Raw genomic sequence first — 24,140 nt, forward strand, 5'->3', positions numbered from 1 at the left:
TGTGTCTGTATCCTTGCTTGCTTCATGCCTTATCAGTTCCCTTGTCTTGCCTGGTCCATTCTCCCCTGCTTTGGCCTGATCTCCGGGTACTGACCTCTGCAACGGACCCAGACTATTCTCTTGCTTGCAGCCTAATGCTGACCCCTGCTGCATATCTTGAGCATCTTCTGTTCACTGCCTGTCCTGACCTCCACCCATATCCGGACACACTCTGACCAGTCTGAAGACTCGCACCTAAGTCCTACCAGTCCTTGCAACCTAAGAGCACGACCTGTGGGGAACAGAGCTGGTACAGATGAAATTCCAGCTCAGACCCAGCAAGGATGTGTCGCCAGCAGTTAGCATCAGCCTAGTAGGTTCATCTACTAGGCAGCCATAGCCCAAGTGTTCACAACTGCAACAGAACATACATTTTGCCATACTTGGTCAGACCAAAGCACCATCAAGCCCAGTATCCTGTTTCCAACAGTGGCCAATTCAGGTAATAGTACTGGCAGGATCTCAAGGGGAAGATAGATTCCATGCTGCTTATCCCAGGAATAAGCAGTGGATGAAAAAGATTGTACTGATTCAGGACAGTAATTATAATGTTAGTTCAGCACATTTGCCAGAATTCTGAGAATAATGCCATTTGTTGGATACATTGTGATGCAGTCAATAGTACTGAAGTGGGTAAAGTATTGAGTAAATTAAAGACTTTGCACTGTTTTCTGGACCTTTGAACTGACGGTGAGGAGCTTAGATGTAATCTGTAGTAGAATGCAGGATTTGGTACAAGAGATAATGGTAGTGGGGCCACTTGGCTATAGTGATCATAACACAATCAAATTTGATTTAATTGGAGGGTTGAATTTAAGGAATGCTACTGCTCTAGCATTTAACTTTCAAATCAGAGACTTTGATAAAAAGAAGAAAACAGAAAAATAAAAAATGTGCAGCTGCAAAGGTTAAATGATTACCTTAGGCATGGGCATTATTTAAAAATGCTCAGTCAATATCTAAGCTCCAAGTAATATATATTAAATAACTTTCTATTGGATCATCATAATAAGCACTCCTGGTCAAAGACCTTCATTGCTTTTCATATAATTATAAGTCCTATTGTTTCACCATTTTTTGTTTCTTTGATTTTTATGCAAATAGAATTACCAAACAAAATATTTCAATAGTTGCTTGTGTGTATTGTAATCCCAAAGTCCCTATACGTGCCATGTTTTGAATTCTTTATCTGCATCAGGGAATTATGATATTCAGATGGTATGCTATAAAAGACCAAAAATAAACATTAAAAATAGAATACTAGCTTCTAGCACACTACATAGAGAACTGCACACACCACCTCTTCCATCACTGTTCAGTAACATTTTTTTCTCTTGTTCGATTCCAACCCCGGAAGTTTGAATTGCTTCTTATAACTTAATGACTCTTTGCTATACTAATTAAAACATCTGAAAACTGATGTCATCAGTGTGTAGCCTAATTTTATAAAAGTAATTGTGCCAATCAGAAAAAGAGGTACTTTTTGACATCACCAATATATGTCATGGCTTTTCTTTAAACAAGTAAATACCACTCTGTCTCTTCATTTAATCCATGTTGAATGATTGAATTTAAGGAGTATATCCAAAATTGTTCTTTAAAGTTTAACTTAACATCAGAGTTTTATTTTCACACCGAGGGGCTAATTTGATCAATTATCCACCACCGTAATTCCACAAAATTGTGTGAGAATTCAACACAATGGGAAACCTTAGGCACTGTGTCTTAAAGTGGTTAGAGAGTTTTTTGTCAGGAAGGAAACATTTGGTTTCTTATCAAGAAAAGATATCAGAACCGTGTGAGATTATGTATGGTGTATCCCAGGGTTTATGACTCTTACCCATTCTTGCTAACATCTTTTTGAGTGCAGTGGGTGGGATTATTAGAAGTTTTGGCTTTTGTTCCATACATTTATGCTGATGATTTGCAGATACCTGCTCCTTTGGGTCTAAACCTAGAATTAGGTTATAAAAATTTAGTACAATGTATTAATTACCATTGTTGAAACTTGGTTGAGATCTAATAGCTTAGTACTAAATGCTTCTAAAACCGAGGTACTATACTTGGGACATTCTGAATTGAATAAACTAGGGATGTGAATCATTTTTTGACGATTTAAAATATCGTCCGATATATTTTAAATCGTCAAAAATCGTTAGAGGCGATATATAATAGGAATTCCCCCGATTTATCGTCAAAAATCGTAAATTGGGGGAAGGGGGAGGGGAAGGGGGAGGGCAGGAAAACCAGCACATTAAAACATCCCTAAAACCCACCCCGACCCTTTAACATAAATCCCCCACCCTCCCGAACCCCCCCAAAATATCTTAAATTACCTGGGGTCCAGTGGGGGGGGTCCCGTTGTGATCTTCCACTGTCGGGCGCGTTGATAGAAAATGGCGCCGGCGCTACCTTTGCCCTGTCATATGACAGGGCAAAGGTAGCGCCGGCGCCATTTTGGTTCGTGTTCCCTGACGTCACGAGCATAGAAGATCGCTCCCGGACCCCCGCTGGACCCCCAGGCACTTTTGGCCAGCTTGGGGGGGCCTCCTGACCCCCACAAGACTTGCCAAAAGTCCAGCAGGGGTCCGGGAACGACCTCCTGCGCTCGAATCGTGTTGCCGTACGGCCGGCGCCATTTTGCTGTACGGCAAAGCAAAATTAAACTCTGGAATTTGTTGCCAGAAAATGTGGTTAGTGCAGTGCAGTGGTTAGTGCAGTGCAGTTAGTATAGCTGTGTTTAAAAAAGGATTGGATAAGTTCTTGGAGGAGAAGTCCATTACCTGCTATTAAGTTCACTTAGAGAATAGCCACTGCCATTAGCAATGGTTACATGGAATAGACTTAGTTTTTCGGTACTTGCCAGGTTCTTATGGCCTGGATTGGCCACTGTTGGAAACAGGATGCTGGGCTTGATGGACCCTTGGTCTGACCCAGTATGGCATTTTCTTATGTTCTTATGTTCTTAAAGTTAAATAAGACCTGTACTGTATCTAAAATCTAGGTGCTCAAAATAATTTTGGAGCAGTTTTTTATTCTCTCCTCTTTCAATTATGTTTTAAGAACATAAGAAATTGTCATGCTGGGTCATACCAAGAGTCCATCAAGCCCAGCATCCTGTTTCCAACAGAGGCCAAACCAGGCCACAAGAACCTGGCAATTACCCAAACACTAAGAAGATTCCTGGTGCGCGAACAAAAGTACGCGTGGGCGTAGTTTTATAAAATCTACCCCTGAGTAAACTTGATTAATATCCGTTAATGGGCTTCTCCTCCAAGAACTTATCTAAACCTTTTTTGAACCCAGCTACACTAACTGCACTAACCACATCCTCTGGCAACAAACTCCAGAGCTTTATTGTACGTTGAGTGAAAAATAATTTTCTCTGATTAGTCTTAAATGTGCTCCTTGCTAACTTCATGGAATGCCCCCTAGTCCTTCGAAAGTGTAAATAACCGATTCACATCTACTGTTCCATCCCCTTTATCATTTTGGTTGCCCTTCTCTGTACCTTCTCCATCGCAACTATATCTTTTTTGAGATGTGGTGACCAGAATTGTACACAGTATTCAAGGTGCGGTCTCACCATGGAGCGATATAGAAGCATTATGACTTTTTCTGTTTTATTATCCATTCCCTTCCTAATAATTCCTAACATTCTGTTTGCTTTTTTGACTGCTGCAGCACACTGAGCCGACTATTTTAAAAGTATTATCCACTATGATGCCTAGATCTTTTTTCTGGGTGGTAGCTCCTAATATGGAACCTAACATCGTGTAACTACAGCAAGGGTTATTTTTCCCTATATGCAACACCTTGCACTTGTCCACATTAAATTTCATCTGCCATTTGGATGCCCAATCTTCTAGTCTTGCAAGGTCCTCCTGTAATGTATCACAATCCTCTTGTGATTTAACTACTCTGAATAATTTTATATCATCCGCAAATTTGATAACCTCACTCGTTGTATTCCTTTCCAGATCATTTATATATATATATATATATATATATATATATATATAGAAAAGCACCGGTCCAAGTACAGATCCCTGAGGCACTCCACTATTTACCCTTTTCCTCTGAGAAAATTGACCATTTAATCCTACTATAACTTAATAGCTCTAACCTTTGTTGTTTTTGAACCTTGTATTATGAACATATCTTGAATTCAAGCCACCACAGGTGACAGTTTTTATGGCTTTTTCTCACAGTTTTAATGCTATAAGGATTGTGAGACTTATGCATCTTCATTTTCTGGCGATGGAACAATCTGCGATAATTTTAATGTTTGAATTCAGTAAAATACTGCAGGCTAGGTGACATGTCTGTTTACTTGTGATTTTTATGTACAAGAATTTCATTTCATGAGATACAAAGAAAGGGAAATATACTCCATTTTGAAAAGTTGGCTTCTAAAGCCTAAAATAGTTATCTTTTGCTGCTTAAGTTTAGTTACGGTAAACAGCTAGCACTCTAAATATGTATTATATTTGTGTTTAAGTGGTCAGACTCTTACACTTAAATTGTTAAGACACTGTTTAATAGCTTTAGGATAAACTAAGGTTGAATCCAGTTTATTCTTGTGTTGTTTTATGCTATACTTGAAAGGCTTTTGACTCCTGAACCACAGACTGAGAATTATTGCTATAATTCATAGTATGTAGTCTCTATTAAAAAGTTTAGTACTAAAAAAAAATGGAGTTTCACGATGATGATGTTCCAAGATGACCTTGGATTACTCTCTAAAAATTAGTGATGATGTATTATGTTAATATCTTGTTAGAAAGCTGCACTCATATGATATATTATTGAAAATGGTGTTAGCTTGGAAGATCAATATAGACCCAATTTCCTCCTAAAGCAATCAATGACATACTCAACTTTTTTCCTAAACAAATATATATAGCATTAATCATTAGATGTGCTTGGATTGGATTTTCCTGAAGATCAAAAGAAAAGGTGTATAAAAGTTGTTCAAAGCTTTGTAAATTATTTAATTTTTAGGGTAGAGTTAATAATGCCAGAGAAGTAACTTGTGCTCAGCAAGCCTGGATGATTCCATTGAATTTTCCTTGAAGCTGCTGAACCTGACACAAGCCTCTATAGCCCTAGGTTCACCCAGCTCTGTCTAAAACATTTTTTTTTTTAAATCAAAGGACTTTGGTACTATCTATTCATTTTTTATAGGTAGGTTGCTTGTCAGCCTGTCAGCATTTCAGGTTGAGATTCAGGGTCAGGTTCATTTGAGCTTCTGCTTTTCTTCCTGTGACAACTTCTCTCCAGGCGAAACCTTTTCTCATCTTTACTATGTCCCTTGGGATTCCTGCTTATCCAACTTCTCTCCTGCAGCACGCCAAACTCCTCTTGCTTTTAATGCTTCGTTGGTACATCCTGTTAGGTTACACAGTTGTGCTGTTCCATTCCTTCACACACATCCTGTATGAGATTTCAAAGTAACCAGGTACAGGATATCTGAAAAATTATACAAAGTTTAGTGGCTTGTTTACACAGGAAAGAGTCTCCTTCTTTTCCATTGCCTTGTTATATGTTTATTTAAATTTGATATACTGTCATATCAGGGACACGCAATGAAGTTACTGGGTAATGCATTTAAAACTAGTAAGAGAGAATATTCTTTTACTCAATGCATGATTAATCTCTGGAATTTGTTGCTAGAGAATGTGGAGAAAGCTATTAGTATAGCTGCGTTTAAAAAAGGTTTGGACAAGTTCCTGGAGGAAAAGTCCATTAACAATTAAGGGGAGTTGCAGAAATCCACTGCTTATTCTTGGGATAAGCCGCTTGGACTCTGTCTAACCTTTGGGATCCTGCCAGGTACTTGCGACCTGGCTTGGTCACTGTTGGAAACAGGATACTGGGCTTGATGATCCCTTGGTCTGACTCTGTATGGCAAGCCTTTTGTTCTTATGTCATATACAAGATCTCAAGATAGTTTACAATAAGAAAAGTAAACATGATGCAAAGAGAGATCCCTTCAATACCCATTCAGTTCCACCCTAGAAGTCCTCCCATTGTGGACTTTTTTGTCCTAACAGACCCAAAAAATTACATTGACTAAAGCCAAGTACCATGAACTGGGATAGATTTGAGCCTCTGCCTCAAGAGATAGGTGTTAGTAATGCAAACCATGTTTTAATCTAACCTGAAGGGTTTTAAAATAGACGAGACTTCTCTGAGGTATACTTTTCTGAGAAGGATCAATTCCATAACACATTCTGTTAAAGAACTTTCTAATGCTGTTCTCAAGTTAGAGTAAAGTTATGATGAGCAGTGCAAGAGAGAAATGGGGAAAAAGATGCAGGAGACAGACTTGGGTGTTCCAAGTGTGCTAGTGCAGTAGGTTTGTCATTTGTAGTTTCAGGAAGCAGGAATCAAAATAGAGAGAGGTCTGGTGTTCTCTTGTTGTTTCTGGAAGGCTCGCAATTCCAAAGTCTGAGAGTCCTTGGACCTACATTCATACTAGGGATGTGAATCATTTTTTGACGATTTAAAATATCGTCCGATATATTTTAAATCGTCAAAAATCGTTAGAGGCAATATATAATAGGAATTCCCCCGATTTATCGTCAAAAATCGTAAATCGGGGGAAGGAGGAGGGGAAGGGGGAGGGCGGGAAAACCGGCACACTAAAACAACCCTAAAACCCACCTTGACCCTTTAAAATAAATCCCCCACCCTCCCAAACCCCCCCAAAATGTCTTAAATTACCTGGGATCCAGTGGGGGGGTCCCGGTGTGATCTTCCACTCTCGGGCCACGGGTGCGTTGATAGAAATGGCCATTTTGGTTCCTGTCCCCCGACGTCACGAGCATAGCAGATCGCTCCCGGACCCCCGCTGGACCCCCAGGGACTTTTGGCCAGCTTGGGGGGGCCTCCTGACCCCCACAAGACTTGCCAAAAGTCCAGCGGGGGTCCAGGAACGACGACCTGCACTCGAATCATGTTGCCGTATTGCAAAATGGCGCCGGCCATATGGCCGGCGCCATTTTGCAATACGGCAATATGGCCATACGGCCGGCGCCATTTTGCAATACGGCAACACGATTCGAGTGCAGGAGGTCGTTTTCCCCATTTCTCATATGACAGGGCAAAGGTAACGCCGGTGCCATTTCTATCAACGCACCCGTGGCCCGAGAGTGGAAGATCACACTGGGACCCCCCCACTGGACCCCAGGTAATTTAAGACATTTTGGGGAGGTTCGGGAGGGTGGGGGATTTATTTTAAAGGGTCGGGGTGGGTTTTAGGGTTGTTTTAGTGTGCTGGTTTTCCCGCCCTCCCCCAATTTACGATTTACATGATATTTAAAAAAACAAAACCGCGACAATCTGATTCCCTCCCCCCCCCCAGCCAAAATCGATCGTTAAGACGATCGATCACACGATTCACATCTCTAATTCATACTGATTTATTTCTTTTACTTACACTTGCATCCTCTTAAATTCATAATTTGAGATATCATTCAAAGATGCTTTTTGATGAACAGCTGTATCTCCATAAGAAAGGTATGTTATTGCAGTGTGTGTAATTGGGAGTTTTCAGAGCTATGATGTGGCAGCTGACAATGTCCAGAATATGTATACCCTCTAAAGGAGGCATATACAGAAACATTCATATGCTACAAGGATATGCGAGGTCAATATTTTGGGTGGAAAAATTCTAGAGCAAGGTTTCATAATATGAAGCTAACAAATATATATGAGCAGCCTTGTGATAAGTAGGATACTTGAGCAGACCAGTCAAACTTATCTGACCTTATCTGCCATTCTTTTCTATCTTTTTCATGATAATTCTTTTTTCAAGGCTGGTTTGATTTTGTTTCCCCTCTTATAATTTTTTTTTATGTCTGTTCACATCCAAAGTTAAAATCTTACCTGATAACTGTTAAACATTTGAATGAAATGCTTGTGGAAACCTGGTTCAATGAAAATCATAAATTTGACATTGAAACCATTCATTTTTTTTCTTTTTTAACAATGTGAACTATGTCTATCCTAAAAGTCTAAGAGAGAATGGCATCTTACATAGCTAAAAAATGCTGGCTTTTCATTTTTCCTTAAAAAAAAAAAGACAACTTTCCTGAGTAGGTGCCTTGAAAATCAATGGTTATCTCTGAAAAATGTCAGTAATTTGTAGTAAACAAGATATGTGTGTGTTCACTATTCTTTCATGGTAGCTTCCTCTGTGAAGCAAAGTCCTTGGATGATTACCAATATGGGAATGATAAGAAAATCATCTTCTGAGATGTGAAATTCAGAAAGACTTATAATCTTTTTAACCTTGCGGTTTAACTAAAGCATACTTAGAGATATGCTTATAAATTCCTTAACCTGCAAACACATGCCATTTCTGCAAAATGTGATTGTCAATTTTTTCAAATTCAAGGAAATCTTTGGTTTTACACCTGAAAATTGTCGTCGTTTTGCTTTTCAGAAATAGCCACAGGTAGACCATTTATTAAAATAAAATGCTAGGAAAATATGCCAACTGATTTATGTGGCAACTACAACCTACACCATCAGAGAGATCTTTTTTTTTTTGTTCTTATTTTTATTGAATCCCTTTGTAGTTTTGAAAGCCCCCTCCTCCCCACGTGACCCCTCCCATCATCATAAATCTTCAACCTCAGTAAATCAGGGTACGCTATGCAGGGTTCACTTTGATGAACACAAGGCTCAATGCAGTACAAACTAAGGGGCAGATTTTAAAAAGTTGTGCGAGTGCGTACTTTTGTTCGCGCAGCAGGCGCGAACAAAAGTACGCCTGATTTTATAAGATACACGCATAGCCGCGCGTATCTTATAAAATCTGGGGTCGGCGTGCAAGGCTGCGCAAAATCGGCAGCCTGTGTGTGCCGAGCCGCACAGCCTGCCTCCATTCCCTCCGAGGCCGCTCCGATTTCGGAGCGGCCTCGGAGGGAACTTTCCTTCGCCCTCCCCGCACCTTCCCCTCCCTTCCCCTACCTAACCCCCCCCCCCCCCCCGGCCCTATCTAACCCCCCCTTACCTTTGTTGGCAAAGTTACGCCTGCTAGAAGCAGGCGTAACTTTGCGCGCATCGGGCAGCCCTGCTCCGTCCTCCGGTCCCGGGGGCTGGTCCGGAGGCCTCGACCACGCCCCCGGGCCCGCCCCCTAAATGCCAAGGCCCGCCCCCAAAACGCTGCATCAGTAGGCCCCGCCCTCTGACACGCCCCCCTTACAAAAGCCCCGGGACTTACGCGCGCCGGCGGCCTATGCAAAATAGGCGTGCCGGCGCGCGAGGGCCCTGTGCGCGTAAGTCCGGAAGGATTTACGTGCACGGGCCTTTGAAAATCCGCCCCTAACTGAGGGCATAGGAAGGAATATCCTAAAAGCAGAGGGTGTGAATACTGTAAAAGTGTCCAAATTTGTATGTAACCGCACATAAAGGGAAAGCAGAACTATAGTGTATGTACAGATATAAGACTTAAAATATGCTAGTAGAAAAATAAAGGAGTTCTCGGCTAATTGATATTAAAACTAAATAAACCCAGAAAAAGTTCCAGTAAACCATAGACAGACATTTTTCTACGTTGTGGTTGTCTGAGCTTTCCAAACCTGTCCTAGTGGCCCCACAGCTAGTTTTTTTTTGTTTTTTTTTCATGGTCTCTAGAATGATTGTGGACAATATCAATTTGTATACATTGGAGAATCCAATCTTTGCAAACTTTACATGAATATTTATTATATATATCTTGAAACCCTAACTGGTGGTGGGTTCAGCAGGACAGGTTTGGGAAGTCCCAGTCTATGTGAAAAATGCTTAGTAGCAACAGCTCAGGATGCTTATTGCTAGTGATCATAATGCCACACAATATGCCACTTTAGTGTGCAGAGATATATCTCTAAAGGAAGGATATCACCAGATTTGATAAACCCAGGGAAAAACCATTGATTAGTCAAACCAATTGAAGACAACTTTTTCAAAGAAAGAAAAACTGCTCAAGATCCTTAAAAATCCAAAGCAGATCAGAGAAGATTACTGCAGATGTCATCTGTGCAGTGCAGATCTTTTTTTTATATTTTTATTTCCCAGTGTGGATTTTTTTTTTTTTTATAACTGACCTAGGTTTTCTTTGGATCTTTAAGAAAACATCAAAATATTTTGTGGTGAATCTTGGAGAAATCTGCCTTTTCATTCCAGGCTGACATCCACCTGGTTAGTTAGATGGCAGATTGTTCACACATCCCTCTTTAGATCTGCAGCTGTGTGGCATACACAATAGCTGTGCAATTCTTGTGCATTGTAGTGTGGGTTTTTATTTGTTCATCCATATAAAGGACTTGGAATACAAAGGGATTCTGTTTTTTTTTTGTTTGTTTTGGTTTGTTTTTTAGAATCTTACAAGATGGTGATGTGCCAAGAATGACCAGAACCAAGTCAAATTTCTATTGCTTGTGCCTTAAAGATAATATAGTAGCATGAATTATGTGGTTATAAGATTCTTTTTTTTTGTTATAGTGTAAGAGGTTTTTTCACTGTAATTCCAGAATGATGTATATGCCACACAGCAGGGATATGGGTCCAGCTGTAATAACCAGTATGCTCTTCAATAGTTCAGTGATGCTATATTGGAAACTAAAATATGTTTATATTTTTGTCTTTTGAGTTTTTAGCCTCAATTCTATCAGAAAAGAGGTTTATTAGATTATACTGATGTCTGCATGTTGCGATTTATATTTGTTCATCCCCCTAATTATTTGGAAATGGCTTGGGCTGCAATTTGCAAACTCTGGGGAGTTATATAGGCATTTGGAAGGAAATCCATATTTTTGCAATTTGAAGTTATAAACGGGCCGATACAGTAAAGCACGGCCGCGATTACCTTGTTTCTAACCTGCTTTGGATGCACAATTTGGACGCGTAAGGCGAACCCCGCGATTCAGTATCCGGTTTTACGCGTCCTTACCACTTGCCGAAATGGACGCGTATCCGTCTCCGCTCGCCGCATGTATATGATATGTTAATGATCGATTTTAGCTATTCCCTCCGATACAGTAACGTGCGCCCAGATTATCGCCTTTTTAACCAGCTTATTTGCCGCGTCTTTAACCTGCATATTTACTGCCTACCTTGACCCTGGCATTAGTGTGGTGTTCAGTCAGCTTCCCGCTGCCTTGAGCACCTGGCTGGACGTCCAAGCTGCGACCTCGGACGTCCGGCCGGACGTTCGTGGACCTTCCCGCTGCCTTGCGCTGTATCTTCGCCCCCTCTGGAGCTCCCTCCTTCAACCTTCTCTGCACAAAAGTCATTTAAAACATGTTCCTTTCACTCTAGTGCCGGGCGGGCCAGGTCAGCTGGGAAGGCCCGATCTGGGCCCGCTTGCCCTGCCACTGCAGGCATAGAATCAGAGTTGGAGGTGCAGCAATCCCTTCTCCATGGCTGCAAATGGAACGGTGGAGAGTGGAATAACATTGATCTCTTTCGCCAGCCATGACGTGACTCAGCTGACCGAGGTGATAAATGGGGTGAAGAGGACAAAGACTGACTCTGTAAACAGCTGTTACTTCCATTCTAGAGCCTTGAGCGCCTGGCTGGATGTCTAAGCCGTGACCTCGGACGTCCAAGGTTGCGGCATCCATGATCGGAGGCACCGCTGCCTTGAGCGCCCGGCCGGACGTCTGAGGTCACGGCTTGGATGACCGGCTGGGTGCTCAAGGCAGCGGTGCCTACAGGCGGGAAGGTCCATGATTGGAAGCAGCGACCTCGGACATCCATGATCGGAGGCACTGCTGCCTTGAGCGCCCGGCCAGACGTCCAAGGTCGCGGCTTGGACATCCGGCCAGGTGCTCAAGGCAGCAGGGTCTGTAGAAAAGAACCATCCATTTACCTGGTAGAATGACATTTCAAATGACATTTGTAATGACATTTCAAAGGACAGGTACCAGCGCACCCTGGATACTGTATAGGCGCTGCATACCGCTCTATACAGTAAAATGGATTGCGAGCGCCTACTGCTTCATTGACAAGCTTTGGACGCTGCTTGGATTTGCGTCTAATTTGAACACTCAATCGAGTGGTATGTGAACCAAAATGTGCGCATGGCAAACGAGGGTGCGCCCTGCACTGCTGCACTGTTTCTTACGCGTCCTTACTGTATCGGCCCAAAAGTGATTAGTAGAGGAGTATTGGGCTGATAAATGTATGGATTGCACATTGAACTCTGCATAACAACAAGTTTCCAGAGCTTTGGGTTCCTTTTTTGGAAAATGGCTAGTGTAGAAGTGTAAACAAAAAAATGTAAAAATGATCCAAACAAAATAGTAAAATAAATAGAACTGAGGCTATTTACAATATTGGACTTTCTGCTTGTTTATCCATCTTCTGCCAGTTATTGTTTTAAATGTCTGATTTTATTTCCTATGTTCCTGTCTTCCTTTTTCTTTTTTCTGCATTACTCTTCTTGTTAATGCTCTCCTTAATGCCTGCTTGACTCATCTGCTCGATTTTTTAGGGCCTGGCATCTTCTTCCTTTCCTTCCCTTCCCTTCCCTTCTTTCATCTTTTTTTCCCGTCATTTTCTTTCTTTGGTTTCATGCTCATCTTTTCTTTGTTTTATTATTGATGATCTTCCATATTTATATTTTTCTGTTCTTTTTTTAATTTAATCTTTTTATGTGATTCCTTAGTTTCTTTTGGGTCTCTTCTATCCTTTACTCTTCATTCTCTTTCTTGTTTCTCCCGTTTCTCCCATTTTCTTCTTGAACATAGAAATGACGGCAGAAAAGGACCAAATGGTCCATGCGGTCTGTCCAGCAAACTTCCCATGGTAGTATTTGACATGCCATGCAGGTTACTCCCAGTGCTGCTTGATGTGCTTTGCTTATGGACTTGGCCGTAGAAGAGGTCCTGTGTTTTTTTTTTACCTCTAATGTTTGCGCATTAGTACCCATGACTTAAAAAAAAAAAAAATCATGTCTCGGGTTGGTTGTCTCTGAATCCAAATTCTTCTTTCCCACTACCCATCACACTCCTCCATCAAAGCACAGAGCGATGTTGCAGTTGCATCAAAAGCATCCAGGCTTATTGGTTAAGGGTAGTAATCCCATACCTTCTGATAACTCTTAACTGCTGCTCTGTGCAGGTTACACTCATGCTTATCAGTTCCCCAGCCCTCATTGGCTGCTGTCTGAATCCAATTCCCCTTTTCCCCCTGCCATTGAAGCAGAAAGCAATGAGGGAGTTACATCAAAAGTATCAAGGCTTATTGGTTAAGTGTAGTAAACACCACACCAGCAAGTTACCCCATACACTCTTTTCTTTATTTACATCCTCTGGCATTTAGGGATCCACAGTGTTTATCTAATGCCCCTTTTGAATTCTTTCACTGTTTTTTTGTCTTTACTACCTCTTCCGAAGGGCATTGCAGGCATCCACAACCCTCTCTGTGAAGAAATATTTCCTGTCGTTGGTTCTGAGTTGTCCTCCCTGGAGTTTCATCTCGTGACCCCTAGTTATACTGATTTTTTTCCCAATGGAAAAGGTTTGACATTTGTGCATCAGTAAACCCTTTCAGGTATCTGAAGGTCTGTATCATATCTCCCTGCACCTCCTCTCTTCCAGGGTATACATATTCAGATCCTTTAGCCTCTCCTCAGAAGTCTTCCGATACTGACACCATACCATTTTTGTTGCCCTTCTCTGGACCACCTCCATCCTGTCTCTATCCTTTTTGAGATAAGGGCTCCAGAACTGAACACAATACTCGAGGTAAAGCCTCATCAAGGACCTGTGCAAAAGGCATTAATACTTCCTTACTTGGTTACTCCTTTCTCTATGCAGCCAAGCATTCTTCTGGATTTAGCTATCGCTTTATCACATTGCTTCGCCATCTTCAGTTTGCCAGACACTATGACCCCAAGATCCCTCTCTTGTTCCATGCGCATCAGTCTTTTACCCCCCATCACATACAGCTCTTTTGGATTACTGCCCCCTTTCTCTAATATGAATCTTTCTCTTTTTATCTACCTGTTTCAGTCTTTCTTGCTTGTCTAGTGCTCTCATTTCTTTGGTTCATTTTTTTTTTCATGTCAGCCTTTAATGGAGTAGGTATATGCTTGGAAACAATATTTTGGCTATTGAATCATCAGTTTTCCATGGGGGAAAAGGAGGGACTGTATCCTTTCCAGAATAATCTGTTCTCTGTGGGGGCAGGTTGATGCTTATACATGCAAGTTAACTAACTTTTAGCTATCATGGAAGTAACTTCAGTCCAAAGCAGGACATTTCTTACTAATTGGATGCTTTGTCCACAAATAACCAAAATATCTGTGCACTGGCTAGCCCTATCACACTTGCTGGAGGTGTGATTCAATACAGCACAGCTTCCAGGTACTGCCAGGGTATGCACTCAAGATGACCACTTGCAGATTCAAAGGGGGCTGCTGGAATCAATAATCAATTTTTCTCCCAGCAGCTCTTGCATGTGCCTATCCAGTGGTTGGCCTGCCTGGCCCATGGAGGCTATGATTTGGTGATGGTGAGATGCAGGCAGGCATGTCACCTGTGGAGATGAACAACTGGGGAAGACGGTTGCCTCTTTCTCCTGCTTCCCAAGTAGATTTGCTGCTAGTTGCCCATCTACCTTCCCTTTACTAGATCATTGCATCACTATGACTGTCATATTCAGAAGATTTAGTAGGAGGTGAATTCTTGTCACATGTTGGTTATGAGCATAGTGGGTTGTCAGTTATATTAGGTATGTTACTGCTCATGTTTTTATTATATTTTTATTTACTTGATATTTTATTCCTTATTGTAGTTCAGGGAGTGGAGTGTTAGGTTCTCTAGCCATGCAAGTACTCAAGAGTAGGAGTATAGGATTAAAGCAAGAAGGAGTCCTGGCATACTGGAGTTGAGAGCTGGACTGAAGCTGGAACGGAAACTCTGAGCAGGAACTGGAGTCTGATCTGAAACCGGAGTTGGAAATCGGTACATGAATTGGTGTTAGGAGCTTGGCACAGTATTGTAGTTTAAGCTTATTAAGTTACTAGAACTGGAAGCAGTAACAGGTCTGAAGCTTGGTGCAGTAACTGGAACTGAAGACTGAGTCTGCAGCTTGGAATCTAAACTGGGTCAGCTACAATTGGAGTTTGGAGCTTAGCAGATTGGAAGCAAGGCAAGAAAAAGAACTGAAGCAGAACATAGGAATTAAGAACTTCAAGCAAGGAGTAGAACTGGGAGTTGCAACTGGAACTTGGAGCAGGAACTGGTGCCAGAATAGAAATGTAAAGCTACTGTTGAAGCTTGAGGCAAGGAGCAGAACTTCACCATGAAAGGAAAGACTTTACCATTCTAAAGAGCTTAGTAACCTCTGGTTGCTGTGAACATCTTCATAATTCCAGCAATCTCCTTTTAGCCTACTTTGGCCAATCTTGTCTCCAAAGAGGAGTGGCCATATCCCTTTCTGGTCTCTTATGGCCCCTAGCCTTCCTTGCTTTCAACATCCCTGTTAGCCTGCTTGTTAGCAGATCAAAGCAGGTACAAAGGATCACAGTCCAAGAGAAAAAAAATTCAAAACAGTTCTTCAGGTTATTGCAAAGTATTTCTGCAGCACTGTTCTTATTCTACTTATGTTAAATTCAAATTGCCATGGTTATCTCCAACAAGGTTTCTACCTCTTCAAGCCCCACTGAAAAGCTAGAGACTCCTTTTTGTCTTCCCAAAAATACTCAAGTGCTGGCTGGCCCAGGACAAATCCTCCCATGACTGTCTGGTGTCAAATGTTGAGTTGGCCCTTTGCCATTTGCAGAAAAGAACCCTTCTCTTCCACAGATTCAATAATAGCCTCAGAGAAGAACACACCTCTTTGGCTGCTCTCCTTGCCTTCCCACAAGACATCTTAACTCCGGCGCCTCTGACCACTCCTAGTGGCTTGTGGAGTCACCATATGTACTCTAATCTCCTCTAACTTATCCTTTGGGGGATGGACCACCCTGTCACTCTTAGGTGATACTCTTCTTAGGATTCTCCCAACACTAGTATACTTTCACTCTTAATGCATAGTGAAATCAGAAGGGTATCACAATAGAAACAGAAAAGACTCAACCTATAAGTCATTATTATAATCATTATATTATAAGAATGAATAAAATTACAATAACAGTTTTTCTTTGTATTCTGTTATTGATATCAGGTCAATAGACATTTCTTGGTCATTAATGCTCAGTTTTCTGATGCACTCAGCCAATCTGAATATAATCTATTACAATAGTCTGACCACGTCTCTCTCCCACCTCAGATCTTTTTTTTTTTTTTTTTTGAGGGAGGCCTAATCATTCTTCCCTTCTCCCTCCTCCTCCTAGCTCAGTCAGAACCGGGGCTGGGATCTTGCCACCTTGAACCTTTATTTGCAAGTACTTGGGAATTTTCTGCCTATTTCAGTAAACAGGTTACTTTCCACTGTTCCTAGTCTGTTCATTGGAGTGATGGCTCTGAGGCTGGGAGCCATGCACCAGGGCTTCTCCAGAAACCTGCAATCATAGGCTTCAATCTGGTCACCAGGTATTTTGCTCGTTTGATGACTCAGACTCTCTCCCTTTCTCCAAGTGCTTGACTGCTGCTTTCATAGCACCCACAACATTGGTCAACCTGAGCTATGAAAGACCTGATCCTTGAATCAAACCATGGACCCCTCTATAAGGCAGCATGCAGCATTGTCAACCACTGGGCCAAGCCATCCTTCTCAGTCTTTAATATAACACTGCTTGGCAAACAGAAAAAGCCATTGGAAAAATCCAAGGGAAAGCTATACCAGCTCAGCAGTACATGCCCAGTTTGAATGATAGAATGGTACATCAGTTGCTTGAAGCACGTTTATTTCCACATTAACAGTGGATGCCCAGTCTGAATGATTTGAAATGATGCTTGCTTAATCTCAGTGGCGGAGCCACAGATGAACCTGGGTGGGCCATGGTCCACCCACTTAGAGTTGTCCAGTAACCTGAGAAGAGAAGCTCTTGTGAACAGGCCTGGTGCTGCCAAACATGCACAGCCAGTGGAGCAGCAGCCAAAGATGGGAGCTGGCCCAGGAGGCCACCAGTGGACCCTTTTCCCACCGGCGACCGAAGAGAGGAGGTGGCCCGTGAGGCTGCCAGGGGTTTCCATCCTACTGGCGTCTGGGACAAAAAAAGGCCTAGGAGACCGCTGGTGGATCCCGTCCCACCGGCAGTCAAAGAAAGAAGAGGCCCAAGAGGCTGCTAGTTTGAATGATCCTACTGGCAGCCGAGAAGAAAATACCACCAGGAAAGAGCCCGTTTGCCTACTCCACCACATGTGCCCGCCCTACGGAATTCAAAATTCTTGCAGCTAGCATGTGCTGTATGCTGATCTCGTGATGCATGAGATCAGCATAGAAGTGCTAGCCAAAGAGTTTTGTATAGTGTAAAGGCCGGTACACAAGGAGGAGCAACAGGATGGGCTTCCCATTCTGCTCCCAATGGGGAGACTGCCTGAGTGTGTGTTTGTGTGGATGGAAACCTGCCTGTGTGTATGTGTTTCTGAATGGGAGCCTGACTGGGGGTAAGTGTCAGTGGGAGGCTGCTGTGGTGTGGGTTGTGTGTATGAATGGAAGGCTACCTGGAGGGGCAAGTTGGAATGCAAGCCTGCCCGAGGGGGGTGAATGGGAGCCTGCCTGTGTGTATGAATGGGAAGTTTCCTGAGGGGGAGGTGCGAATGGTAGCCTGCTCTGGGGGAGGGAGGTGTATGCATGAGACATGTGGAAGTGGAGAAAGCTGTGTGTGTGAGAGAGATAGAGAGCATGTGAGTGTGAGAACCTGAAGAGAGAGCAAGAGTAGGTATATTTGAAAGAGGGGGCATTTGGGAGTGAGATCCTGTATGTGTGAGGAAGCATAGGTGTGTTCAAGTGGCAGCCTGCTTGTGAGCATGAGACCCTATGTTTGTATGAGACAGCATGTGAGAACCTGTGTGTCTGTGTGGGAATGTGACTCTATGTGTGAGACATAATGTAAGAGCTTGTGTGTGTCTGTGAGGGGGAATGGGAGCCTGTGTGTGAAAGACAGCATGTGAGAACGAAAGTCTGTAGGGGAAGTGGGAGCCTCCATGTGTGAGAGAGAGAGGATATGAGTGGGAGCCTGTGTGTATGTGAGAGAGAGCATGTAAGATTGGGAGCCTGTGTTGGAAAAAGCATGAATGTGAGAGCACGTGTGTGTGTGTGTGTGTGTGTGTGTGTGTGTGTGTGTGTGTGTGTGTGTGTGTGTGTGTGTGTATGAAGGAGGAAGGAAAGAAAAGAGGAGAGAGAAGAAACAGAATAAGAGACCCTGAAAAAGGAATTAGGAAAAGATAGACAAGGGGAACAGACACTAAGACCAGAAAATAAGATCAGACAACAAAGGTTTAAAAAAAAATTATTTTGACTTTCAATGATTGAAATATGCCATCTTTGGGAATGCATTTCTTATATATCTCCATTTTGCTGTTTCTTCATTATTCCAGTGTTCACAGAATCTGGTTTCTCAGGCTTTTCATTTCAGTTTTGTTTGCATGGTTATTTCTAATTCATAGTCCCTTATTCTGTATTGGGTAGGGGTCTGTCTGTATTGTGCATGTATAACAGAGGTACAGTATTTTGGCTAGCATGTAGTTTCTCTGTTGGGATTTGTAGCAGTTTGGCTTGTTCTCTTTGCCCACTAGGTTGTGTATTAATGTTCTAGGGCTTAATGTAATGTTTGTCTTTGCTGCCTTTTTGTAGATAAGGTTGCTTGCTGCTGTTTGGATCCTGAGAGTTACAGCACAGTATAGCAAGGTTCTTAGTGTTTGTTGTTGGAGGGGTTTTTTGGGTTTTTTTAATAGGGATTTTTCTTACTTCACAAAATGTTGGTATTGCAGGGAGTTTTTGTTGTCGCTGAATATATATTTTTTTGCATGTCCTAGTTCTGTTCTGCACCTGTTGCAAATCTTCAATTCTTATGATGAGTATTATGATTATTGCTATTTCATTGTAGTAATGATATTCTGTGCATTTTTGGAAAGAGGATTCATAAAAGAATACATTATTTGTTTTATTACATGATTGAATCTGATGTTTCTGTTAAGTGTTTACTTTTTACATGATGTGTATTTTGAAACTGCAATAAATATAAAATAAATTAATACAGATTAATAAAGTGTTTTTTTAATGCTGATTGCTTGAAATTAAAATATTTTAAAGCAGCGTTCATGATAAAACTACTTAGAAATCCATTGTCAGGTGCACTCTAAGGCATTATTTATTAAGAGTACAAATAGTAGGGCCTGCTTGTATGTTAACTGTTTACCCATGTTAACCTTGGACCCCCACCACCACCACCACAAAAAAAAATTCATTTCTGGCTACGCCACTGCTTAATCTTTAAGTGTCTAGAGCATTTCCTAAGTTTGGGTTCCTTCCTGACACAGTTCCTATGAAACACCACCTGTGTCAAGGGACCTTCTATCTTTGTCAAACTTTTGGGCTTTATACTGACACCTTTTCAGTTTTTTTTAAAGCAGTTATGAATGCTTTATGAATTTTATGGACTTCAATGATTTAATCCTTCCACATGTTCTGTTGCTTATGTATATATAGCACATGTATTTTTTTCTTTTGATTTTTACCTTCCTAGTATCTATTTTACTGCATAATACCATAAATCTCTAGTATTTGTTAGATAGTGTTGTATACATATAGATGTGAAGTAGCTGCATGCCAGATAACATCTTTTTCTCCCTTTGAAAGATTAAACTGAGACTGTTCCTTTTGATGCCAGAATAGATTTAACCAATTATGTATCCTTCACTTGTAGGTCAGTCAGAAGAACAATCCAGCACTGGGTCCTATTATCCATGGGTTGAAGGGTGTCGTACATCATGGTAAGTAAGCTAAAACTTCCTTTTTCAGGAAAGAATAGAATAGTTGGAATGTTGTCCTTAAAGGATTTGGGCACCATTTAAAAGGACACATGGAAATGTGCATTCTTTGTTCACTGATGTTCAAGAGCATTATAGCCATTATTTGTTTGGTTAAAATGAAACCTTTTTTTTTTTTTTTTTTTTTAAAACCTGAAAATGGGTTTGGTTTCACTGTAAGCAATTTTTCTTTTCAATCCATGCTTTTGGAATGCATAAGTTATAAATCAAAAACATGTGGCAATATATCACTCATATTAGTTATACATTTGCACTGCTGATATTTTACTCTTGCTACAGTATTTATCTGGTGTTCTAAAACTATTCCTTTCTGAAGATTTGTGTTACTTTGTAAATTATCTTTTTAAAATGTAGGGAGCTGATAATGAAACATAAGATTAACCATGGTGAAAATTAATTAAACTTTGCAACAGCTGAGCACTTCCATTCCTAGCATATGGTTAGTCTGTTTTTGTTCCATAAACATCTTTTCTTTGAATTACAGAAGATAAAATGTTAGAAATGCCATGCACTGAAAAGTTTTTGTGTAATTGTATTCATCGTATTGATTAACTTTTCTGAAAATCTGAAAAATATTTATAAAAGCTATGCATGTCAACAATAAGTGGTACTATGAAGGCCAGGGCTAAACAGCACAGATGATATCCTGTTTGCATATGGGCAATAAAGTATCTGAATTATTTCTTCTCAGATTTATAGAATACTCTTCTCTAATCAAAAAAAGATCCAAACTTACAACCTAAGACAATAAAATCAAACCATACAAATTACAATAAAATGCAATAAAAATACAATAAACCATCCAAACCACCATCCACTTTTTCACATGGGAAAAACCTTAACGTTAGTAGCTGCCACTTGCTCCTTTGTCCGTCGTCCAAACTCCATTTACCTGACCCATTCCCTAATACCCATTTTCGGTCGTTCTCATTTATAACAGTAATTATGCAGACTCTGTCCTTGGTATAAAATGGCCGCAGCTTTTATTTTTTAAAACATAACATTATAACTTTATAGGATACCCGAGCCGGCAGTGTACTTATGCCGCTGCCCACCGCGTGGACCAAGCAAGGCAGCCTGACGCTGTGCCGCCCCCCCCCCCCCCTCCCGCCTTGTTCCCAGAGCCAGGGGGCCATCTCCTTTTCCACCTCCCGGCACCAACGGCTACCCCACCGTCGTGTGATAACACCAGCATCACGTGTAATCTGACTCAACCGGCCCAGGTACCCACCAAAACATGAGGTAGGGAGGACCCTTGCCTCGTGTCCCCCACTAATAAGCTGAGGCCATTTTACCTGTCTTGTGCCTCAATGACATCTTGGAGGGTATTATTGAAAATGTTGTATTCAATATCCGATAGGTGGATCTGGTCAGGTCTGAACAGCCCGGGGGAGATGTCGGCAGCCCATTGGTGTCTTATCTGTAGTCCACCCATTTTTTGTAACCATGTACCAATCTGTCTATTAACCTTCTTCCTCCCACGCCCCCATAATTTTGACTGTTTCCATTTTGGTCTGGGAATAATATCAGACCAGCATACAAGGGCACCTGGGAATAGCTCTAGTATGCTGGCGAGGTCACATTTTACCATCTGAATCAAGCGCTTACATGTCCATGTACACAAGTCATTGCCTCCCAGGTGGAGTATTATGAGATTGGGCGGCGCTCTCGTGTCCTTCAAGCGCCGTATGAAGGGCAACAACTGTTCCCATAGCATGCCAGGTTTGCCCATCCATTCGATGGCCCAACCTTTGGACGCCAGCCCCAAGTGAATTCCGTACGGCCGTTCATGAGCTCTTTTTGCCGCCCATCGGACGTACGAGTGACCGATAATCCATGCCATACTCAGTCTCTGCTGCCCATCTGCAAGATAAAATTAAGAAATCTTGTTAGCCATATCAGCTTTGTCCAATCGGACATAGGAGTTGACCGCATTAGATCGCCAGCGGCCAATTTTCTTGATTGCATCCGTTCTTAGTCCCGCCTGCACCGCACTTGTGGTGGCACCAATTCTGAAAGAGTGAGTGGTGAAAATTTTTGGGTCCATCTTCATCTTTGTTACCGCAGCTGTTAGGATTGCGGAGAATTGGAATCTGGTAAGTGGTGTATCATTAGCATGTATCAACAGGTAGACTCCACCCATGGGCCACACCGCTAGATAGCTTCTCATATTATCTGTTGGACAGGTAACGCATGCTGGAATTTCCTGAGTGATAAAGTAGTGTCTCGGCCTTCTTGATCAGTTTTTGATTTCTGTATAGTTATCGTTATTTTCTCTGGAGTGTAAACTACGTTCTTTGCTGGCAGTCCACTATTTCCGGCGTCTTCCTTGTTGGCGGCTACCAGTTCACTCACTCTGAAAGCCCCAAAGAATGCCAATGAGAATGCTAGGCGAAAAAGTACTGTTTCAAATGCAGAAGAGCAGATAGATAACTGTGTCCATAATGTCCGGAGCATGCTGTATGTGATGGGATGCCTGCTGTCCTTGGTTGTACCACGACATCGTAGCCTCGGCAGTACAAGTTCCAAGTGGATGGTGCTACAGATCTGCGAATTAAGTCCTGTGTAGCTGCTGTCCAATGTTTCATAAGCGCACTGGCATTGGAGTTCCCAGTTCGTCCACTGTTGGTACCTGCTTACGAAACAAAGGAAATTTAGCACGGGATAGGGAATCCGCAGCGCCATTACATATTCCCGGCACATGTCTAGCGCGCAGCATGGTGTTATTATCTAAGGCTTCTAAAAATATTTCCCTTAGTAGATTGACCACTATCGGGCACTTGGCTGATTGTGAATTTAAAACCTGCATAACTGCCTGGTTATCACACCAAAAAATGTTTATTTCGTAACATTTTGCTCCAGAGAACCAGTGTCACCCAGATAGGAAAAAGTTCCAGAAAGGTTATATTCTTTGTAAGGCCTTGTGATATCCAAGTTTCGGGCCATCTTTCCACACACCATGCATTTTGACAAATGGCTCCAAAACCCCAACCTCCTGATGCATCAGTGTGAATGTTTAAGTCCACGTTGGATAATGGTGTCCCTGTAGCACTGATATACCATTAAAGTTAAGGAATGACCTCCATATCTGGAAATCTGAACAGATATCTTTAGATAGCCGTAGGAAATGATGGGGTCGTTGGACTCCCACCGTTGCCATTGCGAGTCTCCTCATGAATGCTCTTCCCATAGGAATGACTCGGCAAGCGAAGTTTAGTGAACCGAGAATGGACTGAGCAACACGTAGTCACCAGTTGGATAATTAGCCGTAGTCACCTGTTGGATAATTGTTCATAGCTTGTTAACCTTATCTTCTGGCAACTTAGCTATCATCTTTTGTGAATCAATTTCAATTCCTAGGAAGGAGATAATAGTTGTCGGGCCTTCGGTTTTGGTAGGAGCAAGGGGAACACCAAATTCCTCGGAAATCTTCTGAAATTCAGCTAAGAGGTAGTTGCTTGAGTTTAAATATGTCGGCCCGACAAATAGAAAGTCGTCCAAATAATGAATAATGTTGTGTAATCCCGTCCGTTGTTCGGTAACCCAATGCAGGAATGAGCTAAATAGCTCAAAGTAAGCGCATGGGCATACATCTGTCAAAGAAATAAAGGTCGTTGAATTTGAAACCCAGTAACGGAAAACTGTTTGGGTGAACTGGCAGTAACCTGAATGCAGCTTTGATATCCGCTTTAGCCATTAGGGCCCCGTATCCACACTTTCGCACCAAAGCAACTGCGGAATCAAATGCATATTGCACTGTGCACTCCTCCTGTGGCAAATGGTCCTTCACCGACCGACCCAGTGGGAAAGAGAGATTCTGTATCAGTCTATATTTCCCTTTTTCGTTTTTTGGAATGACAGCCAATGTAGAGAGAAACATTTATTTATTTATTTATTTATTTATTTAAAATTTTTATATACCGACATTCATCCAGGATATCATATCGGTTCACATTGTAACGCAAAACAAACGCACGGCATGGCGCTTTACATTGAACAGTAAAAACATGATAACAAGGCATTAACGAGAGGGGGGAAAATTAACATGGGAAGTTTTGCAATAAAATTATAAACAAAGTTTGCAATTATATACATATGTACAAAAGGAAAAAAGAACTATGAGGTTAATTTTAATCAGGCTAGGAAGTAAGAAGGGGAAGA

General features: G+C 41.8%; 1 protein-coding gene across 3 annotated transcripts in view; it reads left to right on the forward strand.

Annotated features, from left to right (window-relative positions):
• Window positions 1–24,140, forward strand: part of PTPRG (protein tyrosine phosphatase receptor type G) — a 1,221,857-nt gene that overhangs the window by 816,943 nt on the left and 380,774 nt on the right. For all 3 annotated transcript variants that reach the window (XM_029601001.1, XM_029600999.1, XM_029601002.1), the window contains exon 6: window positions 19,856–19,922. In XM_029601001.1, coding sequence (XP_029456861.1) covers window positions 19,856–19,922 — 67 coding nt within the window. The remainder of the gene's footprint in view (window positions 1–19,855; window positions 19,923–24,140) is intronic.

Source organism: Rhinatrema bivittatum, chromosome 4, assembly GCF_901001135.1.
Source record: "Rhinatrema bivittatum chromosome 4, aRhiBiv1.1, whole genome shotgun sequence".
In the NCBI taxonomy this organism is placed as follows: Eukaryota; Metazoa; Chordata; class Amphibia; order Gymnophiona; family Rhinatrematidae; genus Rhinatrema; species Rhinatrema bivittatum.